General features: G+C 41.0%; 1 protein-coding gene and 1 long non-coding RNA gene across 3 annotated transcripts in view; one reads left to right on the forward strand and one right to left on the reverse strand.

Moving 5' to 3' along the window:
• Nucleotides 1-3,224, reverse strand: part of PRKCE (protein kinase C epsilon) — a 300,248-nt gene extending 297,024 nt beyond the window's left edge. The window contains exon 1 of one of the 2 annotated variants that reach the window (XM_040551098.1): nucleotides 1,606-3,222. In XM_040551098.1, the coding sequence (XP_040407032.1) occupies nucleotides 1,606-1,953 (348 nt within the window). In that variant the 5' untranslated portion in view covers nucleotides 1,954-3,222. Of the gene's footprint in view, nucleotides 1-1,605 lie in introns of both variants that reach the window. The other variant, XM_040551100.1, reaches the window with a different exon arrangement.
• A 106-nt stretch (nucleotides 3,225-3,330) lies between these two features.
• On the forward strand, nucleotides 3,331-4,614 carry LOC121067063. Its single transcript, XR_005818085.1, has 2 exons — nucleotides 3,331-3,615; nucleotides 3,935-4,614. It is a non-coding gene; the product is annotated as an uncharacterized LOC121067063 (long non-coding RNA).
• The last annotated feature ends 14,414 nt before the right edge of the window (nucleotides 4,615-19,028 follow it).

Consider the following 19,028-nt stretch of genomic DNA (forward strand, 5'->3'; position numbering starts at 1 on the left):
CACCTTAAAAATCAGAGTCAGGACGTACCCTCACAAACCAGCCCACCAAAAATCAAACTTGGCATCTGTAACCTGCGAGGTCCTTCCAGATCTGGCAACAAACTCTGAACGGGTACCATACACAGAAAGAACATATGTAATTATTCCTTCACTAAAAATCTGTGATGACATCCTCGTCCCATTGGCCTCAAAGATGAAGCACCCAGTGTTTACAGAAGGACCACTACTTGATTATCATTCAATCCAGGTAAAAGACATCTGCAATACTGCTGCATTTGCCTTTTCCTGATTTGGCAATTTTTTTTCTTTGCCTATTGCCCAGTTTTACAATCCAAGCTTACTAACATGTAGCTTGTATTGAGCATCAGAACAATCTAGATCTTAATTGTCACGATGTAACATACGTAGCAGAAGTGGGCAATATTTTAAATTCCTAAACATTAAAGTTGTAACAGTAAAGTTATTCAGCTCTTAATCAGCATAAACAGAGCACAATTCTTTCACGCCTTTCCATTGTTCTGATATCTCTTTCTAGCACTGCTTTAAGTAAAGAAGCTCCAAAGGATACATGAAACTCTGAGCTGTTAACTCTTGCTGTTTTCACTTTGGTCCTGGGTTCTTTGTTTGCCAACAAAACATTCCCCTGCCTAGTATCTTTGACCATAATAAATAAACACGAAAAGACAAGCATAAACATTTCAGACGGCTGGTCAAGCAGGGCGCATTTAAAAATCAGAAGATAGCTAACATCACTCTATTGCACATCTCATATAAAGAATATACCATTTAACCGTTTAACTGCAGAATTGTGCATATTCATGTTTCCTGTGCTTCTTTTTGTTTTATTTTCCAGTGTTAAATCACAGCACCTGAGGCTGTCAGACCAAGGATTTTCCAGCTTTTTTGCACCCCCACTGAGGCACGTTTGCCTCTGGGTCTTTAAGATGCAGTAGAAGCTGTTAAACACATTCTGCATGCAGGCAGCAGAATTTGCCTGGTTGGGGCCAAAATCCACCAGAACCCTTTTATCAATTTCAAGCATTTGAAGAAGCACTGCATTAGGTCTATGCACAAAGGTCCAGACCATCTAGGGGAAGAAGGAGCATCAGCATCGTTGCAGTCAGCTTTCAAGCGATACGAGGACCCCAAAGCATCTCGGATCAGAGGTCAGACCTGCATTTTTAAGGCTTGTCATGACCTCGTCATGGCTTCGTCAGTTCACACTGAAGCAAAGAACTCAGTCTAAGAGCTGGCTCTGGGTTTTGCAGTGATGCTCTGTACAGATGTATTTGGTCGGCGGGTTTCAAACACAATAAGACAACAGGACTTGTGTTTATGTAACATAATTTCAGGACCTGAAGAGGTAATTACACATCTCTTACTTAGATGCACCCTATTTTTCTTTCTTCCTATGTCTATGGACCACATGCATTAGATGCACAATAACCATGACTATCTCAGTATAACAAAGCGTAGAAATAATGAAAAGCCTCCAGAGCCATTACATGCCCTTGGCAACCTAGCTCTGCAATACAGATGTTGCACCCAGAGCGGTGCCACTGAACATCATGTGCACACGTCCGTATCTGCGGCGCGAACACTCACCCAGTCCTCAAAGTGGCGGCTCCCGTTCTGCAGCAAGTCCTCAAACTGGATAGTGCAGTTAGCTACAAAATCGTCGTACCCGATGGGGGCATCGTGGAAAACAGCCATCTCTATCTTCCTGCCGTTGCAAACGTCGGTGACAAATTCATCGTTCCAAGCGGGACTGTTGGTCTTCTGCTTGGTGGAGGTCTGCCCGATCCTGGAGTCGTCCACATTGAGGGCTATGTAAGGGTCCAGCAGAAAGGTCTGTGGCCTGGGACCCACCGCATGCCTCAGCGACCACGCCGTGGGTTTCAGATTCACTGCCTCACAGATCTTGATTTTCAGCAAGCCATTGAAAACCACCATGGCTGGACGGCTGCACTTTTCCTGGGATCAAACACTCGCACAACGCGCTCGCACAGAGAGGGAGGGAAGGAGGGAGGGAGGAAAGGAGGGAAGGAGGGAGGGAGAGAAGGAGGGGAGCAGGGAAGGAGGTCTCGCCAATAAATAGGGGGGCAGGTCTGAGGGGGGGAGCGGGGCGCAGCGCGGCTCCGACCCTCGCCGTGCCGCTACCTCTGGTTATTTAGCCTTTGCTCTTGCGACACCCAGTGAATGCATTTATTTTCTCGCCCGTGTTTCTAACGGAAAACAAGGGAGGGGGGCCGCAGGGGAGGGGGAGGCGTCGGCGGCTGCACAAACCCCCCCAAAACCCGGGCAGGGCAGAGCCGGGGGGCGAGCGAAAGCCTCCTCCCTCCTCCTAGACCATAATCCCGGCTCGGGCCGTGCGAGGGAGGCAGCGCCGCGACCCGAGGCTCCCGCACACGCCAGCCCTGCCCCGGAGCAGCACCGCACCACTCCACGCACACACACAAACACCCGCACGAATCACCAGCACCGGCCGCCCCCCCAGCCCTGCCTACGGCACAGCCTCCGCTCAGCAGCAGCAGCCATCCACCCGGGGACCTTCCATCCGCGCCGCAGCCCGCAGCAGCGGCGGCAGCAGCAGCACCGGCAGCAGCCCCCGCGCCTCCTCCTCCTCGTCGTCCTCCGCCAAGGCCGGGGACCCAGCGCGGCCACCCCCGCGCATGGGGCGCGGAGCGGTGCGGAGCGGGGCTCGGCGGGCTCCGGCTGGGCGGCCGCCGCCCTGGCGATGGGCAGAGCCGCCGCCTCCCTCCCTCCCTCTGTCCGTCCTTCCCTCCCCGCCTCCCGCCGCCGCTCCGCCGCTCGCTCCCGTGCAGGAAATGCGCAAAAGACGTCAGTGTGCGAGTGTGTGTGTGTGAGTGAGTGAGTGACTGTGTGTGTGAGTGTGCGAGGGGAGTGTGCCAGCGGCTGTGCGCCCAAAGTTTGGCCGGCGGGGGGAGCAGCGCGACCCACGGGGGTCCTCGGCTGCGCCCGCCTTTCCTCAGCCCTCGTCTTCCTCTGGGCTGGCCTCCGCGCACTTACAGCTTTATCATCATTTATAGTTTTGTTATTGTCGCTGTTGTTGTTGTATTTCCTTCCCTCGTCCCCCTCACGGGATAAAAGTGGCGTAGGAAGAAAAACACACACACACCATCCCCGTCTGCCTTCCTCCCGAGCCCCTCAGGTTTTATTCAAGCGCCCGACCGCCCCTCTCCTCCTCCTCCTCCTTCCTCCCCGCCTCGCTGCTCCCCGCGGGTTTTCCGCCCGCCCCCGGCCGGGCCCTGCCGTGCCTCTCCCTCACAGCGCCGCCCTCCGGCGGCCTCCCCGCCGCGCCCCGGCCCCGACCCCCGGCGCTCCGTCCCCTCACGGCCCCGCTTCCTCAGCGGGGCCCGGCGGCAGGCGGGGTTCCCCCGCGGCGTGAGCCGCCGGGGAAGCGGCCTCAGGCCGCCCGGGCCGAGGCCGGGAGGCGCTGTCGGGAGGTGGCGGCCCGGCCCGGCCCGGCCCGGCGGGGCTGCGGGTCACCTGCCTTCCCCCCGCCCCGGCCTCGCTGAGGGGAAACAGCGCGGGGAATCGTCGCTGCTGGGCGTGGAAGATGCTGAAAGGAACGGGGGTGTCTTCTAAAAGGGTGTACGTGCCTCGTTATCGAGCTTATCGCGTAAGATTTCAGTCATGTTCATCGCCATGGTGCTGACTACTGCATGGAATAACCAGGAAACTGCAGCTTTCCCCTCCCCTGCATAAACGTACATAGACGTGGGCTCCAGTTGATTTCCTCTTGTGAAAAAATACTGCTGCCTTGTTTATTTTTAGTTATTGATCTTGCCAGCTTTTTGTGAGAAAGTCATCAGGATGGACTTAGCCCTTGCACAGGCTTTGAATTCACTTTAATATCAGAATTAAAATCCAGGGCCAGCTCTGCTATTCAAGGGGTGCATCTGCAGTTCAGGCAACGTGAAAAGAAGAAGCCTACTGCCAGGATGCGCTCAGGTGAGGACACAAAGGGTTAGCACCGAGTCCTGGATCTGGACCTGGCATTCCTGAGTGGAGAGCAAAGATGAGGTAATTACGGATTTCTACAGGTAATGGCTCAGGAGGCAGGCGTTATATTTGGAGGTGAATAAATAGCTCCGATATCTGTGCTTCCACAGTAGTTTCCAGGTAGAAGATACGGTACTAATGAAGCCTAAGGGTCATGAGAGCATTCACGTTAATGGAAGAAAGCCTTTTTGTGCCTATTGCCACTTAATCTACTAGTAAAAGCAGAAGTACAGTAAAATCTCCATGTTCATTATCATCTTGACAATCCCCGAGTACAATCGTTTGATAAAAAGCTGTGATATGGAGCCAATTACAAGAACTGTCTTCCTTCACAATTCAGCCTTTCCTGGGCTCATAGCAGCTGTGGTTCATCTATCACGTTACTTCTGTAAAGGATTGTATCCACAGGCCCCCCAGAAATACAAGAATCACCTACTCCTTCCCTCCCCTGTTCACAACCTAGCATGTATCTACTATGTATTGAGCTATATGCTCTTAATTTTAATGTGTGAGAAAGAACACACACTGTAATTATATATTTCCTCTGGATGTGTTTGTGTTGTTTCTGAATAAAAGCAACCTAAACAATGTGCTCCGTTTTCTTAGCTATTTGAAAATATAAAAGCTGAACTGATACACTGTTTAATTTTTTTCTGTTTATTTTTAAGAGACCTGCAACTATGTGTATTTTGAATGCCCAAGGTAAGATTTAAGTAAACACAGTCTCCATGGTGAGTTTAATAACCTAACATCTCCATAAGATCACACATGCATATTGCAACAGTCTGAATAAATCAGACTATTAACACAGTATACAAAGTAATATTAATAAATCTTATATTTGCTTAATTACATATATAATCTACTGCATACACAACTAGGCCCTACTGTTTAATTTAACCCATCTACTCGTTTCCATGCGCTGAAACAAGCTAAGGTTTGGTTTCACACATCATTTTTTGTAAGGCTGCCTGCATGAATAAGGATTTGCAAACTCACTTAGGATCATACCATTCCATCCTTACACTGGCTAGGAAAATACATGTACCTTACACTGTTTTAATTTTTATACGTACATATATATATATTAAAAAATAACTTTGAGAAAACTATATGTTTTGCAAACTTTTACACTAAGAAGTTATTAACTTACCAAAAGAACCCAGAACAATATTTTTAAAATCCAGTAACTCAGGTACAGTGAACAAAGTTAAAATACTTACCGCAAAGGTCATGAGAAAAACTGGCCCAGCGGTCTCAAAAATTCTAAGTAACAGACAACAAAGATATTCCAACTGCAGGTAATGTTTTCCACTTGAAAGATTTTTCAGTATTTGTTACTTGGTTTTATTTTCTGTTCTCTTGTGGGTTCGAAGGAATTTGGTTCTTCAAGAAGTGAAGAACAAATGCTATTCCTTCTACGTATCACAGGAGGGTAAGGACAACAAGGTAAAACACATGCAATAATTCTGCTGCAGAAAGGCAATAAAAAGCACTCTACCTGCATTTCTTTATTCTATTGCAAAGGCTACAGCAGAGTGGTAAACTATGCCTTGTAGTTTATTCGTACTCTTTTGGTAATCTTCATAGCTGTCGCTTTTTTTTTTTTTTTTTTTTTTTTTTTTTTTTGTTAAGGACCTAGAAGCTGGCTGCAGGGCACCTACACTCGGGACCAGTTAAGGAAATCCATCTGCTTTCCAGAAGTAACATTTGCCTCTGCTCAGCACTCTCTGCTTGTGAGATCAAAATGCACCTAGATTTATGTCAGGCCTGCTCACAGCCTACGTGGCTCACCGGCAGCACTGACTGCAGGTTTGTGTTTTGATTTTTTGTTAATGTCACTTCAGTCCAGGCAATTACTTGAGAGGCAACTGTGTTTTCAGGATGTGTCGCCAAGTTGTAAGAAAAAGATCCCCAAGAAATGGTAAAAGCAGTTTGTTGTGCGTCAGTATCCAATACCATTCTTAATTTAGGAAAGAGAATAGACTTGTAGCAGATAGCAAAGCTGGAAACAATAGCATGCAGTAGCTACAAACATCCTGTTTCAATATGTGCTTTTACTCCTTCAAACCCGTCAGTCTCTGCCTTCCCTGTTTCATTTACAGTGGCAGTGAAACGGAGGGAATGAGCAAGCTGTAGGCAGCCTGTTACCTTGAGTCAGCCCCTGACCTTTCCATGGCCTACGAATCCTATAGAGCTCTGTAGAGAAACAGCACTATCTGGTGGAGGGAGTCTGTAAAGTCCTGTCAGGAATGGGCTTTACTCAGAGCCACTATTGCAAATGCTTCAATGGTGTTCTTGCCCGAAGTTGATAAATAGTTTATGGTTTCAAGAGAATTCTTTTTTCTACAGCCCAAATGGAAGAGGAATATATCTCGCTTAGTCTTTACAAAACTGATGCTTATATCAGTTTCTAGTGCTTTCATGAAGAATTTTTTCACCCTTCAAGAAATGTCAGTATATTTTCTGGATTTTCCTAGTACAGCAATATGAAAGAATGAGAGGAGCTTTTTTTTTTTTCCTCTTAATGCTGAAAGGAGTGTCATTTCTTAAAGTTATACTAAATAGTTGCAAGTGGAATAAAATCGGGCTTGCATGCAAGGAAAGATTTTCAAAAATATCTTTATATCAAAAATGAAATAAAAGACAGAACTGAAGTTATAAACCTGGTGAAATTTTGTCTCTGAATCCACAGTAAACACATTCAAAGCATCATGTATGTGAAGATGTTCATTAGTATGACTATGTCCACTGAATTACTCTGAATTTAATGGATATACTTGTGCAAGTGAAATAGTTGAGTGTTGGTGGGATCAGTCCCTTCCTGGAAAGAAATCACTCCAATCAAAGTCTGTTGGCAAATGCCAAATATCGTTAAAAGTCAAATGATTATTTAGATATCTATTTTTTGTCATGCAGTTATGGAAAAAAAAGCATCCTCAAGAGCATTTTTGCTCCTGTCATGCTGCAGATGATCTTTAGGGTATACCAACAACTAATTCACCTTTTCTAAAGATGAAGAAAAGACCCAGTCTCACTGAGCTTGGTTCAACTTCCAGCTCCATTCCAATCGCTTTCCTTGTGTCCAGCCAATTTCCTGCTAATTTATTCTTCACTTGCAAAGCATGTACCTGAGGAAGTTACTTAAGTCACTCCTAGTGCTCTCTGTGAAATGTCTTAGCAAAAGAGAGCTTTTCAGCATGTGATTAATGCTCTCCAACTCTCTCTAGTTTAATTATGCTTTTGGTACTTTTCCCAACCACTTTTAAAAGAACATACTAAACTCTGCCTCAGTTTCTTAGCTTTCATTGGGAATAAGTCTTTCAAAATATATCTGCATTGCAACTGATACAGGATTGCAGGATTTGCAGTGTTAAGTTATCTAGTTCTGGCAGAGGTAGTGACTTCAGCACAGTGGCTACCAGTCAGCCTGATTTTAGGTATGTACCTAGTTTGCTAGCCAAGACTGAAACCTATGATATCATACCCTCCTAGCAGTTCTTATCTGAGCTAGATAGATTAGAGCCAGCTTGGGCATATCTGCATGTGTTACAAAAACATACCTCCAGTTGCAGAACATATGCTTAGGTCACATCTAGACTAGAGACTTCTGGCTCCTCATTGGGGCTGTAGAGCAGTTTGATCCCAAACAAACACAGCTGTGCCAAGGACTCTCACCATTATGATTTTATTATATGTATACTTTTTTTTTCCTTGAAAATGGCGATTTTATTATACTGGTATAAAAAGCTTTAGCACTCTAACAGCTCTCTGGTAAAATGCAGTGGTATTTCAGTATTGGAAATGTAGCCCAAATATATAAATAGGCTTCCACTTGGTCTAGTACATATATCTTCTCAGCCTTCACATACATAGCTTTCCTTGTTGACAGCATTCGCTGTAGGCTTGCAGTTCACAGGGTTGTTGCTATTCTAGACATGGAGTTGATGTAGAAACTTGTGAAAGGTAAAACCCAGATGTGATCTCTTCTTAGTTTATCATCTCGAGAATTTACAACAGGTTTCTTGGGCAGGGAAACTTGCAGGATACAAGTGCTCTGACATTGCTCTGGGCTATAATAGGAACCTGTTGATATTCAGACACAGTAGGATTATCTTTGCTGGGAATAACTTTGGGACAGAGGGACAAGGAGTTGCACCACCTTGCAGAGAATTCTAGAGTGGATCAGGCTGTGAGAGAGACCCTCTTGTCTTAAATCAGCCCATCTATGCATATCAAGTGAGCCTTGGATGAAGTGTTTTTGTAAAGGTACAGCTCATTCTCTCCATCAAGGCCAGAAGAGGAAAGGAACATGAACCTCAGCCTTACCTGTCCAGGCAACTTGTCCTGTTGCTTTCTTGAGCAGCACACAGAAAAGGAAAAAAGAAAAAAAGGGAAAAAAAAAAGAAAACAGAAAAATGCAGTATATATGCTGCTTGAAGGAATATTTCTGTATCATAAAAAACAAATGAACAAACAAGTGAAAACCACCATGAGAGTAAGTAGGGAAAAAGATAGGGCCTTTTCATTCCTTTCCTCTCTGCCAGCTAACCAATTTCAGGTGAGGAGGTGCATGGCCTGTAGTTAAATGCAATCACTCTCGTCATAGGAAAGCTAGTCGTCAGGTCACACCACTTGTCACAGCCCCCCAACACAAGGCTAGGCACACACTGTGTTTTGGGATTGATTGTCATTTATCCATATCCATGTTGGTTTCTGCTCTTTTTCTTTCTATCTGTAGAGTATTACAGTTCCTACTGGAAACTGTTCCACATTTGAGGTGGACTTCCCAAAAACAAAACTCTGTGAGTGAATCTGAGTGTTTTTGCCTCCAGGAAATACTATTTTCTCTCTGATTCTCTCATACACTACAGGAGTGCAAACCACAAAACATACTTTAGGGTAGACAAGAACAGGCTGAAAGGCCTATTGTTCTGCTGAAGTGGATAAAGACAGCAGCTCATACAAAACTAGATGCAGGTGTTCCATCTACCCTGTAAAATGTTAATGTGTTTGAGTTATGTTTGTGGGCAGACTGATGCCAAGAACACAAATGTCGTACCGAAAAAGCACCATTAACTACAATGAGGAAACAATAGATTTAAAGCTATGTAACTGAGATCAGAATCTGGAATGAGTGGTCTGCACTGGAAGTTCTGCAAGTTTTAACTTTGGTACTTCTGGACGTCTGCTAGGGCATTTGCCCTGTAGTCAAAGGAAACAGTCATTTAAAGAATATTTTGAACTAATATTCAGTGTGAGTACACCAGAAGAAACTTCAAAAATATGGGAAACTCTGAGTCAGAGCAACTTGATATTTGCTCTTGATTTTGCCTTTACACAATGTAGTAATATTCCTTAGAACAGTGGCAGGGTATATGGACTTTACTGAAGCATTGCTGAGATTCATCCTACTATCCCCCAGAACCCTGTACAGGGTTTGGGGTCTCTGTCACTATTATGTGTGACACTCCAAGGCAAACTCACTTCACTGTTGATAAGTTGTAGCTGACTAATAAGTGTGCCCAAGCTATAACTATCATTACCAGCTTTTTTTATTATTATTATTTTAAATTATGCAACAATTTAGTAATAGCAAATATAAAAGAACTTGCTTTTCAAAATTAGGTACTATTACCACAGAGAAGAGGACTGAGAAAGAGAATGACTAAAGGGCTACATGTTGGAAGCGCCTCTGAATTTTGAGTGCTTTAATTGCGAAATATCTGATGAGATATATTAGGTTTCTGAAGTAAAGTGGATAGTTTGAGCATTTAGTCCTAATTACCTGCTTAAAATCACATGTGAAGTCATTAACAGTCATTAATAAAATCTGTATCTCACAATTCCCACAGCCTTCCTCCAGCTTTTTCCCACGGTAGTATTCAAGAATTTACACTTTTTAAATTGATAATGCAAGGCATAATAAAGAAGTGATGTAATGATTTACATTATTTGGAGTATTGCCATTCAGGACATGTAGGACGTGTGGAGCTTTGCTTTCTGCCTTGCATCATTAACCAGTTACGATGCTGGCCAAAGCCTGAAAAGGCCCGAACATATGTGCATAACACTATACAACCTAGATGTCAGCATTCAGGACTCTTCAGGAGACTTATTTCTGCACATGTCTTTGGAGAACTGAAACGTATCTAGCTACACAATTCCATAATACTGATTTCTTTTCAGTGGTTAAAACCAAGCTTAATTTCCTAGTATAGGTGACAGTTCTTTTAAGACATAGACAGTCCAGCAATGGTTATTGCTCTGATATACTGTTCATTATGGATGGAAGAAGTCGATGCTGGGAAAAAATGTTAAGGTGTGGACTGACAGAAAGATCTTTTCCCACATGCTGATGCCTAATGAGTCTCTAATGGCAAACACAGAGTAGAAAACAGTTGAGCACTAAACATGACTTATGACTTCAGAGTTCACACACAGAATAAAGACATAAAAGATTAGCTGGTCACAATTACCCCTCCACAGTTCATGTTATTTTTCTTTCTTCTTTATGTTTGTGGGTGTGGCCGTGAGTTTGTCATACTCCATTATTCTTCTGCATTCACGTGCCCAAAACATCTGTCCATCTGTCCATTTAAAAGCTTCATCTGTTTTTCTTAGCCTTTTTTGTACTGGGTTGCAGAAGCTCTCAGTAACAAAACTAACGTGAATAATTTCATCCTGCAGTGAAATCCCAGTTTCTCCTAATGCTGTAGAAGACAAGCAGAAAAAGAAGGATGCCAACCTACGAAGCAGAACTTTTCTGGCAAGACAACACATGATCCACTTCCATCAAAGTAAACTCTGAGCCCAAGCAAAGCACAGCAGATCTGAGTTAGTATTACATGGCTAGTAATTATACCTCTGGAACTTCATTAGCTTTTGATAAATCTTCCACACATCTACCCTCAAAGCATCCTCTTGAATTTCATACATTCATTTTGGGTTTTGATGGCTGTGCTATAAAGGCAAAGAAAATTTATATTCGATCCAATTAGGAAACAGATTTTCTTCCTTATGAAAATTCAAGGAAAGTAAGAGGGTAGTTTGGTTTGGTTTGGTTCAATTTTATCTAAATATATTTAGAAATATTTCTAAATGTATCTGTGTTTAGCAGATAACTTCTAAGAGATATTCTTTTGCTCTCTACCATAAATCATAAATATTTCAGCTTTTGGACATAGTAAGCATTTGGGAGCAAAAAGAAAAGAAAAAAAAAAAAAAGGAATACCACAAACTACAAATGCTCAGTATCTGAAACCAGTCTGGCTCTCAACTGAAAATAATCCACCATGAAATTTAAAGTTTAAAGAAAAAAAGTGTTTTTGTTGTTGTTTTCTTTTGTTTTTGTTTTATGGAAAGCAGAAAAGCAGGCATTCCAAAATAAACTTGTGAGAACTGCTTACCTTCATCTAAATCTCATACAGTTACATCAGTTATTTCTTGCTATCTGAATTTAAACAAAATAATAGGGGGATATTTGTCCCAATGCTGCTCATGTAAATTCAAATAAATAATTCAATAATTCATCTAAATGAATCAGATATATGGCTGATGACTTTTAACAATCTAAGAACAAAGTTGTCTGATTATTTCCAGATAGTCTGAATGTCAATTAAAGTGGTCAAATTAGTTTTGTTACAGTGTTTCTTTGAAAAAATATAAAATATTAATAAAAACATTGTGTATTTTTCTGTTCTGACCGTAACTGTCAAAATAATTGGATGAAAATGTATGTCATGATCATAAAGGCATTTCTGTGAAGTGCTATTCATCAAAAATATTTTCCATCTCTAATATTAATATATCAGAAGGAGACCCTTGGGAGATCCTCAGTATCCCTGGTGTTAATATTCTGTCTGAGCCTAGGGAATGTGGTATTATTCATCCATCCTTGCTGGAAGTGGAAGAAAATCACTCCACTAGAGGACTAGATGTGATGCTTAAAAAGTAGCATAAAGAAAATACTGCTGTTCCTGCTCCTGAATTACTCTACTTTTCTTGTAGGTACCGCAGTGCTCACAATACCTTGTTCTTTATAAAACAAAAAATGAACCGTTTGTATTCATACAGATCACGTAGTCAGTTGCTGCTTCACTTTCATTTTCCCCTATTTATTTGTTTTAATCTGTTTACACTGATATTTACATATCTTTCTAACCCTTTCAAAGTAAGGAGATTTCTGGTTTGTGCTCTTATGATCCACTCTTTATTTGATTTTTTTTACACTATATGTAGCTGACATAGAAATGTTGATACTTTATTAGATTAAATGTATATTTATAAATTTAAGGAGCACTGTTCCTTTACTTAATTCTTCCTACAACATTTGGAGGTAGCTTACACTTGCTCCAAAATACAGAAAGCTGCTATATACAGTAGGGAGTAATATGGGAGAGAGGAGGAAAAGGGTGTAAACAATCAGGTTAAAAACTGAAGTATGGTTTTATATTTAGTAAGCATTTATTATCACAGAAATAGTACAATCAAAGTAGAACATCATCTTTAATTCTAAAACATTTTACCAAGTCTGCTGATATTCTCATAACCTTACGTTGTTTGTACTGAAACTTGTCTAGCTTTTCTTGATCTTTTTTTTTATATATACATATAAAAGTTTGATTAATATCATTCCAAACATTTCTGAGTTATGTGTGGATTAATAACATAACCTTTTTCAGATGTTTCAGTAGTGTATTTTATGCCTGAATAGTTCAGTAATGGCAGAAGACAGAGACATGACACCTAGTGTTTTGTTGTTTTTGTTGGGTGTTTTTGTTTGTTTTTAATTTAGTTGGGATCTAAGAAATGCCAAGTGTGGAAAAAAATGAGTATAATTATTTCAAAGTTATATGTGTTAAATGAGATATTTCCCTTAAAACTTTGCACTTTTTTTTTTTTTTAATCACTCTAAAGGGACAGAAGCCAACAATGGCAAATGCCCTTAGGTATCTAAATGTTACGGTTCTGGTAAACAGGGCTGTTGACAAGATCATGAAGTAAAGCTCCCATTGTACTTAGCACCTTTTAAAGTTATGGCACTTTACTGAAATACAATGGATTTGAATACCTAACTTTAACGACCTCTAATTTTTATTTTTGGAAAGAGTTCAGGTGTCTTCTGCTGACATGGAAGTTTAGGCCTCTACCCTACAATTGGATCTATGTGAATATCTGTCAGGAAAATAGAAAAGTAGAAAAGAGAGGGAGTTCAAATATTTCAGGCCTGGGATTGTTTGAGTGAAAAACACTGAAACCTATTTCATCCATTGGATTACTACTGTAACAGTAGTAATCAGTAGTCTTGCAATGAAACTTAATACTCTTTACTTTGGGAATACAAAGCTACTGGTGAGAGACAGCATTCAAGGTGTTTGAAGTTGTCAAGCTTTGACATAGTGCCTCTTGCCTTTTTCCATAATGTGGATGTTTCTCTTCTCTTCCTTATTAGTGGATTGCATGAAGTGGATGATAATATAATTATTGACATTACTAAACTGTCTGAAATAGCCTTTATAGAGATCTTTTTCTAGCTTAGCAGGCAAGGGCTTATTTACTTCAGGAGACAATCAGTAGTCATATCACAGCTGTTTTGAAGCTATGAAGCTATGTAGCAAAGCATAAGCTCAGGTTAAAAGACATCTGTAACTTCAGCAAAGTGCTTCAGAATAAAAAAAGGGCATGTGGTGCATAGGTGGTTTTCTGAACTGCTTCTCCACTTGACATAAGTGAGGTCAGGGCCCTTCAGCTCAAGCTGAAGACAGGGGAGATAAAAAGCAGCGAGTTACCACAATGGGAGGGTACAAGTGTTGTGAGGGAAAGGTACAAATCTGTCCCATCCTCAACAGACAGGAAATACAGGATTGATTACACTGTATGATTAAAGTTAAGCATGATCCTGGGAACTCTCCTAGACAGGAATGCTTTCTAGAGTTGTCCTTCAAGCACCTGTTCAAAGTAGCCATACCTTCCCGTGTTAGAAGACACCTTCCCAAAGCTCTTGTGGGAGTGAAAGATTACCTATACTTACATTAGTACCTCAAATCCCTGTGATAGCCTTTTTATGTTAAACTGGTGATCATACACATTAAATCGATTTTCGCTAGATACAGTTTATCTGATGTAATGCTACCCAATATCAGCCTACCATCTAGTAAGTAACAATTTTAGCGGTTTGTAGTACTAGTAAACTAGTACTTCGACCATGCAACTTTCCCTAGACAGGTGAAAAGTGGTGCTAAAATAATGTTCCTACAAATATATGATCAGAGTCAGAGCCCAGTCTGCATTTACTACTGGTACTTGCAGTGGGTGACAACATTTGAATATTTATTGCATTGATATAAAAATATATCATGAACCTATCAAATACTGTAACACTGCAAAATCTTCAGAATAAGGGCTATGAAATGAAATTTTAGGGGCCTTGAGCTCTTTCTCTCCCTGCTCAGTCTTCAGCCCACCTGCTCTGTTTTTTAGACCTCTCTGCGGTAGTGCTGCAGCCCAGGCTGATACAGGGGCATGCTCCTCATTCAGGTCTCCAGAGCTATAGGGACATGAAACATGGGCAGCTTAGATCCCTGTTTTTCTCTCTTCTCCACTGGAGCTGTCATCTGTTATCTCACCATGCCTCTGGGAGAGAAAAGTGAGGAAGAAATGAAAGATACATAGTGGGGACACAGGGAAGAGGGCAAGTAACGGGGAGTAATGGGAGCATCCCATCTAGGGACATGGTTTAGTGGGTGACATTGATGTCAGGGGAGTGGTTGGACAGGATGATCTTGGAGGTATTTTCCAACCTTTATGATTCTATGATCTTTTGGTAGTGTGTCTATTTACAGCTGGGATACTGCTGGGACACTGGGTATAAATCACACATCAGCAGTATTTATTACTGTTGTTACAGAAGCAACACCACTGAAGTATGGGTTCTTACTTGATGCCATTTTGTTTGACAACAAGTTGAGAACACAAACTTCTGCATTTGGGGGAGGGCCGGGAGAGAACAGGACAGGACTGATGTTGAATTGCTGCAAACTTACTCAAATACAAAGAGACAAACAAGTTAATATGATTTTGTTTCCCATTGTGAACCTTTCTTGTTATCTTCTTTCTTGTCACACTACTGTCAAGTCTAAAAGCATAGGCATCAACTTCTACTCTGAATTATCCTCAGAGTTTCTCTTGCTAATTTTTTCAGCAGTAAAATCTTCAGTCAGCTTGTCCAAGATACAATTAAGCAACACCCTGCTTTCTGGGTTGTGACAGATGTATTCCTGCACCACTCCTTTTCATTCATAATGTTGTAAAGGTTTGTGTAGTCTGTTGCCTATAGCAAATACTTTTTGCTTTCATTTATTCCTGTTTGTGTAAACTCATATTGTTGATTTTCACACCTTCAGGTTCCTACACAGCCCATCCCAACTCTGCCTCACTCTCTCTCCTTCCTAACAAGAAGTCAACACCCTTCTCTGACCACTGTCTTTTACAAGCAGGCAAAGCTTCTTTCTTACATTCCGATTCAAGTACCATAGTGATTTTCTTACACTGCCCTTATGCCTAGGAGACACCTGCCCAACTACCCACTGTGCTTCAGAACCCAAAAACCTCCTTTACTGTGACACTTGCAAATGTGCCAGTAGTCATCTGCTTTTTTTCTGCTGTTTGGCACACAGCTTGATAGGATCCTGCTCCATCACAGCAGCTCCCAGTTGCTATGATAACATTAATAGTAACAACATTAATAGTATAAGGACTGAATCAGCAAAAGGTATTTCATAGGAATAGACTTGTGTTCTTTCTGAAGGGTCCATATGCAAACAAAGCTTCGTCTCAATAATCACACATTAGAAAAGAAAAACAAAACAAAACAAACAAACAAAAAAACCAAGGTCTTTCAAACTCTTCTGTAGGTGCTCTGCATTTCTCACATGAGCTTATTAAATCCCTATGAGTAAAAGGTATAAAGGATGAGTAGGCTTTCTGGTTTTGGCAGAATTAGCAAACTAACCCTTCACTCTTTGTGGGCAATGATTCTTCTTCACTGAAAGGAAGAGATCACTGGTAAAGCTACTTTCAGAGATATTTAACTAGTGCCTCTTCCTCCTAGCAGCATGGTCTTCAAGCTATTTTGTAACACCTTCCCTCTCAAAGATTGATCATGCATGTATTAAGATACATCACTTCTAATCTTATCTGCTAGAAATTTACCTCACTTTCACTACTTATTATTGCCATTTTAAAGAGACTTTTTAAAGAGTGGGAGTTTCAGAATGATATTGTCTAAATAATACATCCAAATCTGTTGTTATGCATTTATAAATCTTAACTCTAAAGTAATAATAACAAATACTTCTATTGCCATTTATTCGGTGAAATGACTGTAAATTTCTTCACCAATGAAAGGTGAAGTGGCCAGCTGAAATGAGAACTGGGCAGCTAATGGAAGAACACTTCATTTAGGAATGTGAGGAAGTATTATATGCCAAGCACATCCTAAATTAAGTCTCATGGCAATGCAGAACTATGACTGCAAAGTCATAGTGTGTATATGAGTGGGAGTCAGCAAATAGATGTGATGGAAGCTCAAAGTTTCTCTTTAATCTTGTAATGTATTCACTGGTATTTTATTTACAGAAGCAATTACTTCTGTCTATATATAGTTAGTTAGTGTAATAGTTACTTTGCAAAAATAGCAACCAAGTTTTATGTGTCAACATTATCCATTCACTGGAATCCTTGGAACTTTTTGTCAGAGAATGAATGATCTGCTGTGGTGCAGGATAAGAAAGACAAATGCAAGTAACAAATCTGCCCATCTTCTAGGCCTGTTGTTCCTATCAAACAAAAATTGTTGCTGGGTTGCTGTTTCTTGAACCTAATATCATTGCTTTAGATTTAGCAAGGATGAGGCATTAAATATGTTTATGTTACCTCCAAAGTTTTGGCCTGGTGACAAAATCCTGTACAAATTTCAAACTGAACAGATTTTGTGACTGAGTCTGCAAGATGGACTGCAATGATTTGAAAGAACGGTCACTAGTATTTCCAATAAAACCACTTTTGAAGTATTTTTAACAAAAATGAAGGCTGCCATACTAGTAAAAAGATGTATATATGTTACAACTACAATCTGAAAGCAAGCTCTGACTTCACAAAGGGAAAGACATGCCATGTTCTAACATGGTCTTCTAATGGTAGCTGTTGGCTGCAGTCATCCATTCCAGAACTGCTGGATCTAAAGGAAAAAATATATATATATGTGTGTGTGTGTGTGCATGTCTTCTGCCTTCCCTTCAGCAAAGAGTTGCATCCTTCTCAGTTCAGCCGTAGAAGCAGGCTAATCAATCTCCAGCCACATCTCTGCTGAAGACAGTGGAATTTCAGGCATGTGATAAAGGCCTTAAGTAACTTTTATTTTGATCTTTACAGTTATGTGGACTTGGACACATGTATAAGAGCCTTTTAAAATCTTTAGAATTTTAAAACACCAGCTTGCTTTTGAAGATGGGCAAGGAGGGGAAATGATAACTGAGAAATAAAGTTCTCTAAATGATCACTTGTTTCATGATATGTATTACTAAGAATACATTTTGACTACATACAAACATTCTCATTTCAAAATTATCCACAGATTGCTTCATAAGAACTGTTTAAGTATGTCTGTGTAAACTATTCTGCCAATAAGTAACAGGCAAGAAGCAAACATAGCAAACAGTTACTGTTACTGTCTATGTGCTGGAACTGCTCAGAATTTTCTGACAGGAGTTTTCCTGTAAAATCTGCACTTACTAAAATCTAAGACTCTTCTGTGCTAATATCTGAGCATCTCATAGTCATTATTTACTTTCATACACCCCTTTGGAAAACATTATTGGTAACCCATTTTACCGATGAGGAACTGATGCACAGAAAAAACAAATCTTCGAGGTCACATAGGGCATGTGTAGTAGAAGAGGAAATTGAATCTCAGATTCAGATTAATGTTCCCTAGACCAAAGCCCTTTTCATATCTTGCTGAAAGCATCTGATCAATTTGTAAGCACTTAACTGCTGTTCGAACAGATGGGAATAATGCACACATTTTGAGGCCACTCTACTTGGCAACATCTCCTGTTTTCAGAAGAGATGGATTTATTCTGACCATAATGAGACACATGGCCTTGTGGCTGTTGAAGGTCCCGGCCTGGGTGCTTCTACAGAATCAACAAAGGAAACTGAGACTCTGATTTGTCTCTGAAACTTCCTAGTCCCATGTACAGAGAACTTATAGGCAAACGCATATAGAAAAATGCATAGGGTAAAATAAACAGGATAAAGGCTTTTATATGGTAATATTACAGGAATAATGGGTTTTGCTATTTCAGTGGACTGACTTTGAGGGAAGTACTTTAGTTAAAAAAAAAGAAGTTTACTATAATCTTAAGCATGTTTATTTACTGAAATCAGAACTGACTTCTACAGAAGTAGAATTGCCCCCTAGCAATCACTAAGCCATTGTTTACTTCTGATTCTGAAGAGACTGTCTCCTTTGAATTAGATGTGTGTGGTAACCCTGGGACAACAGCCTATACTTCAGTCTAAACATCCTTTCATATCCCTTACCTTCCTTCAAAGACTTCTTTTTTCTATTCCCTTAGATATATAGTCTCGATATATTACCATGTAATGGAGCTTCAGGAGTAATTCTGCAAAACAGTTGCCAGGATCAATCAGCAGAAGAGCCACGCTATCTTACTCAGTGCAGCTGTACAGTTAACAGATCATGTATGGAATACCAATGGGTTTTGAAGATGCAAGATATGGTTCTGTACCTTTGCACAAATCACTTATTTTGCCTGTGCCTGCATGCTCCAAAACAGGGAAATGAGGTTGTGAGGAGAAATACCAGTGCTTTCCGAAACAATTCAGAAGCTTTTCAAACACACTCTGACAATAGGTATTTCTGCTCATATGCAGCCAGTTTGGTGTTTCTGACTGGCTGCACATGTGCACAAGGA

This window comes from Cygnus olor, chromosome 3 (genome assembly GCF_009769625.2).
Source record: "Cygnus olor isolate bCygOlo1 chromosome 3, bCygOlo1.pri.v2, whole genome shotgun sequence".
Classification (NCBI taxonomy): domain Eukaryota; kingdom Metazoa; phylum Chordata; class Aves; order Anseriformes; family Anatidae; genus Cygnus; species Cygnus olor.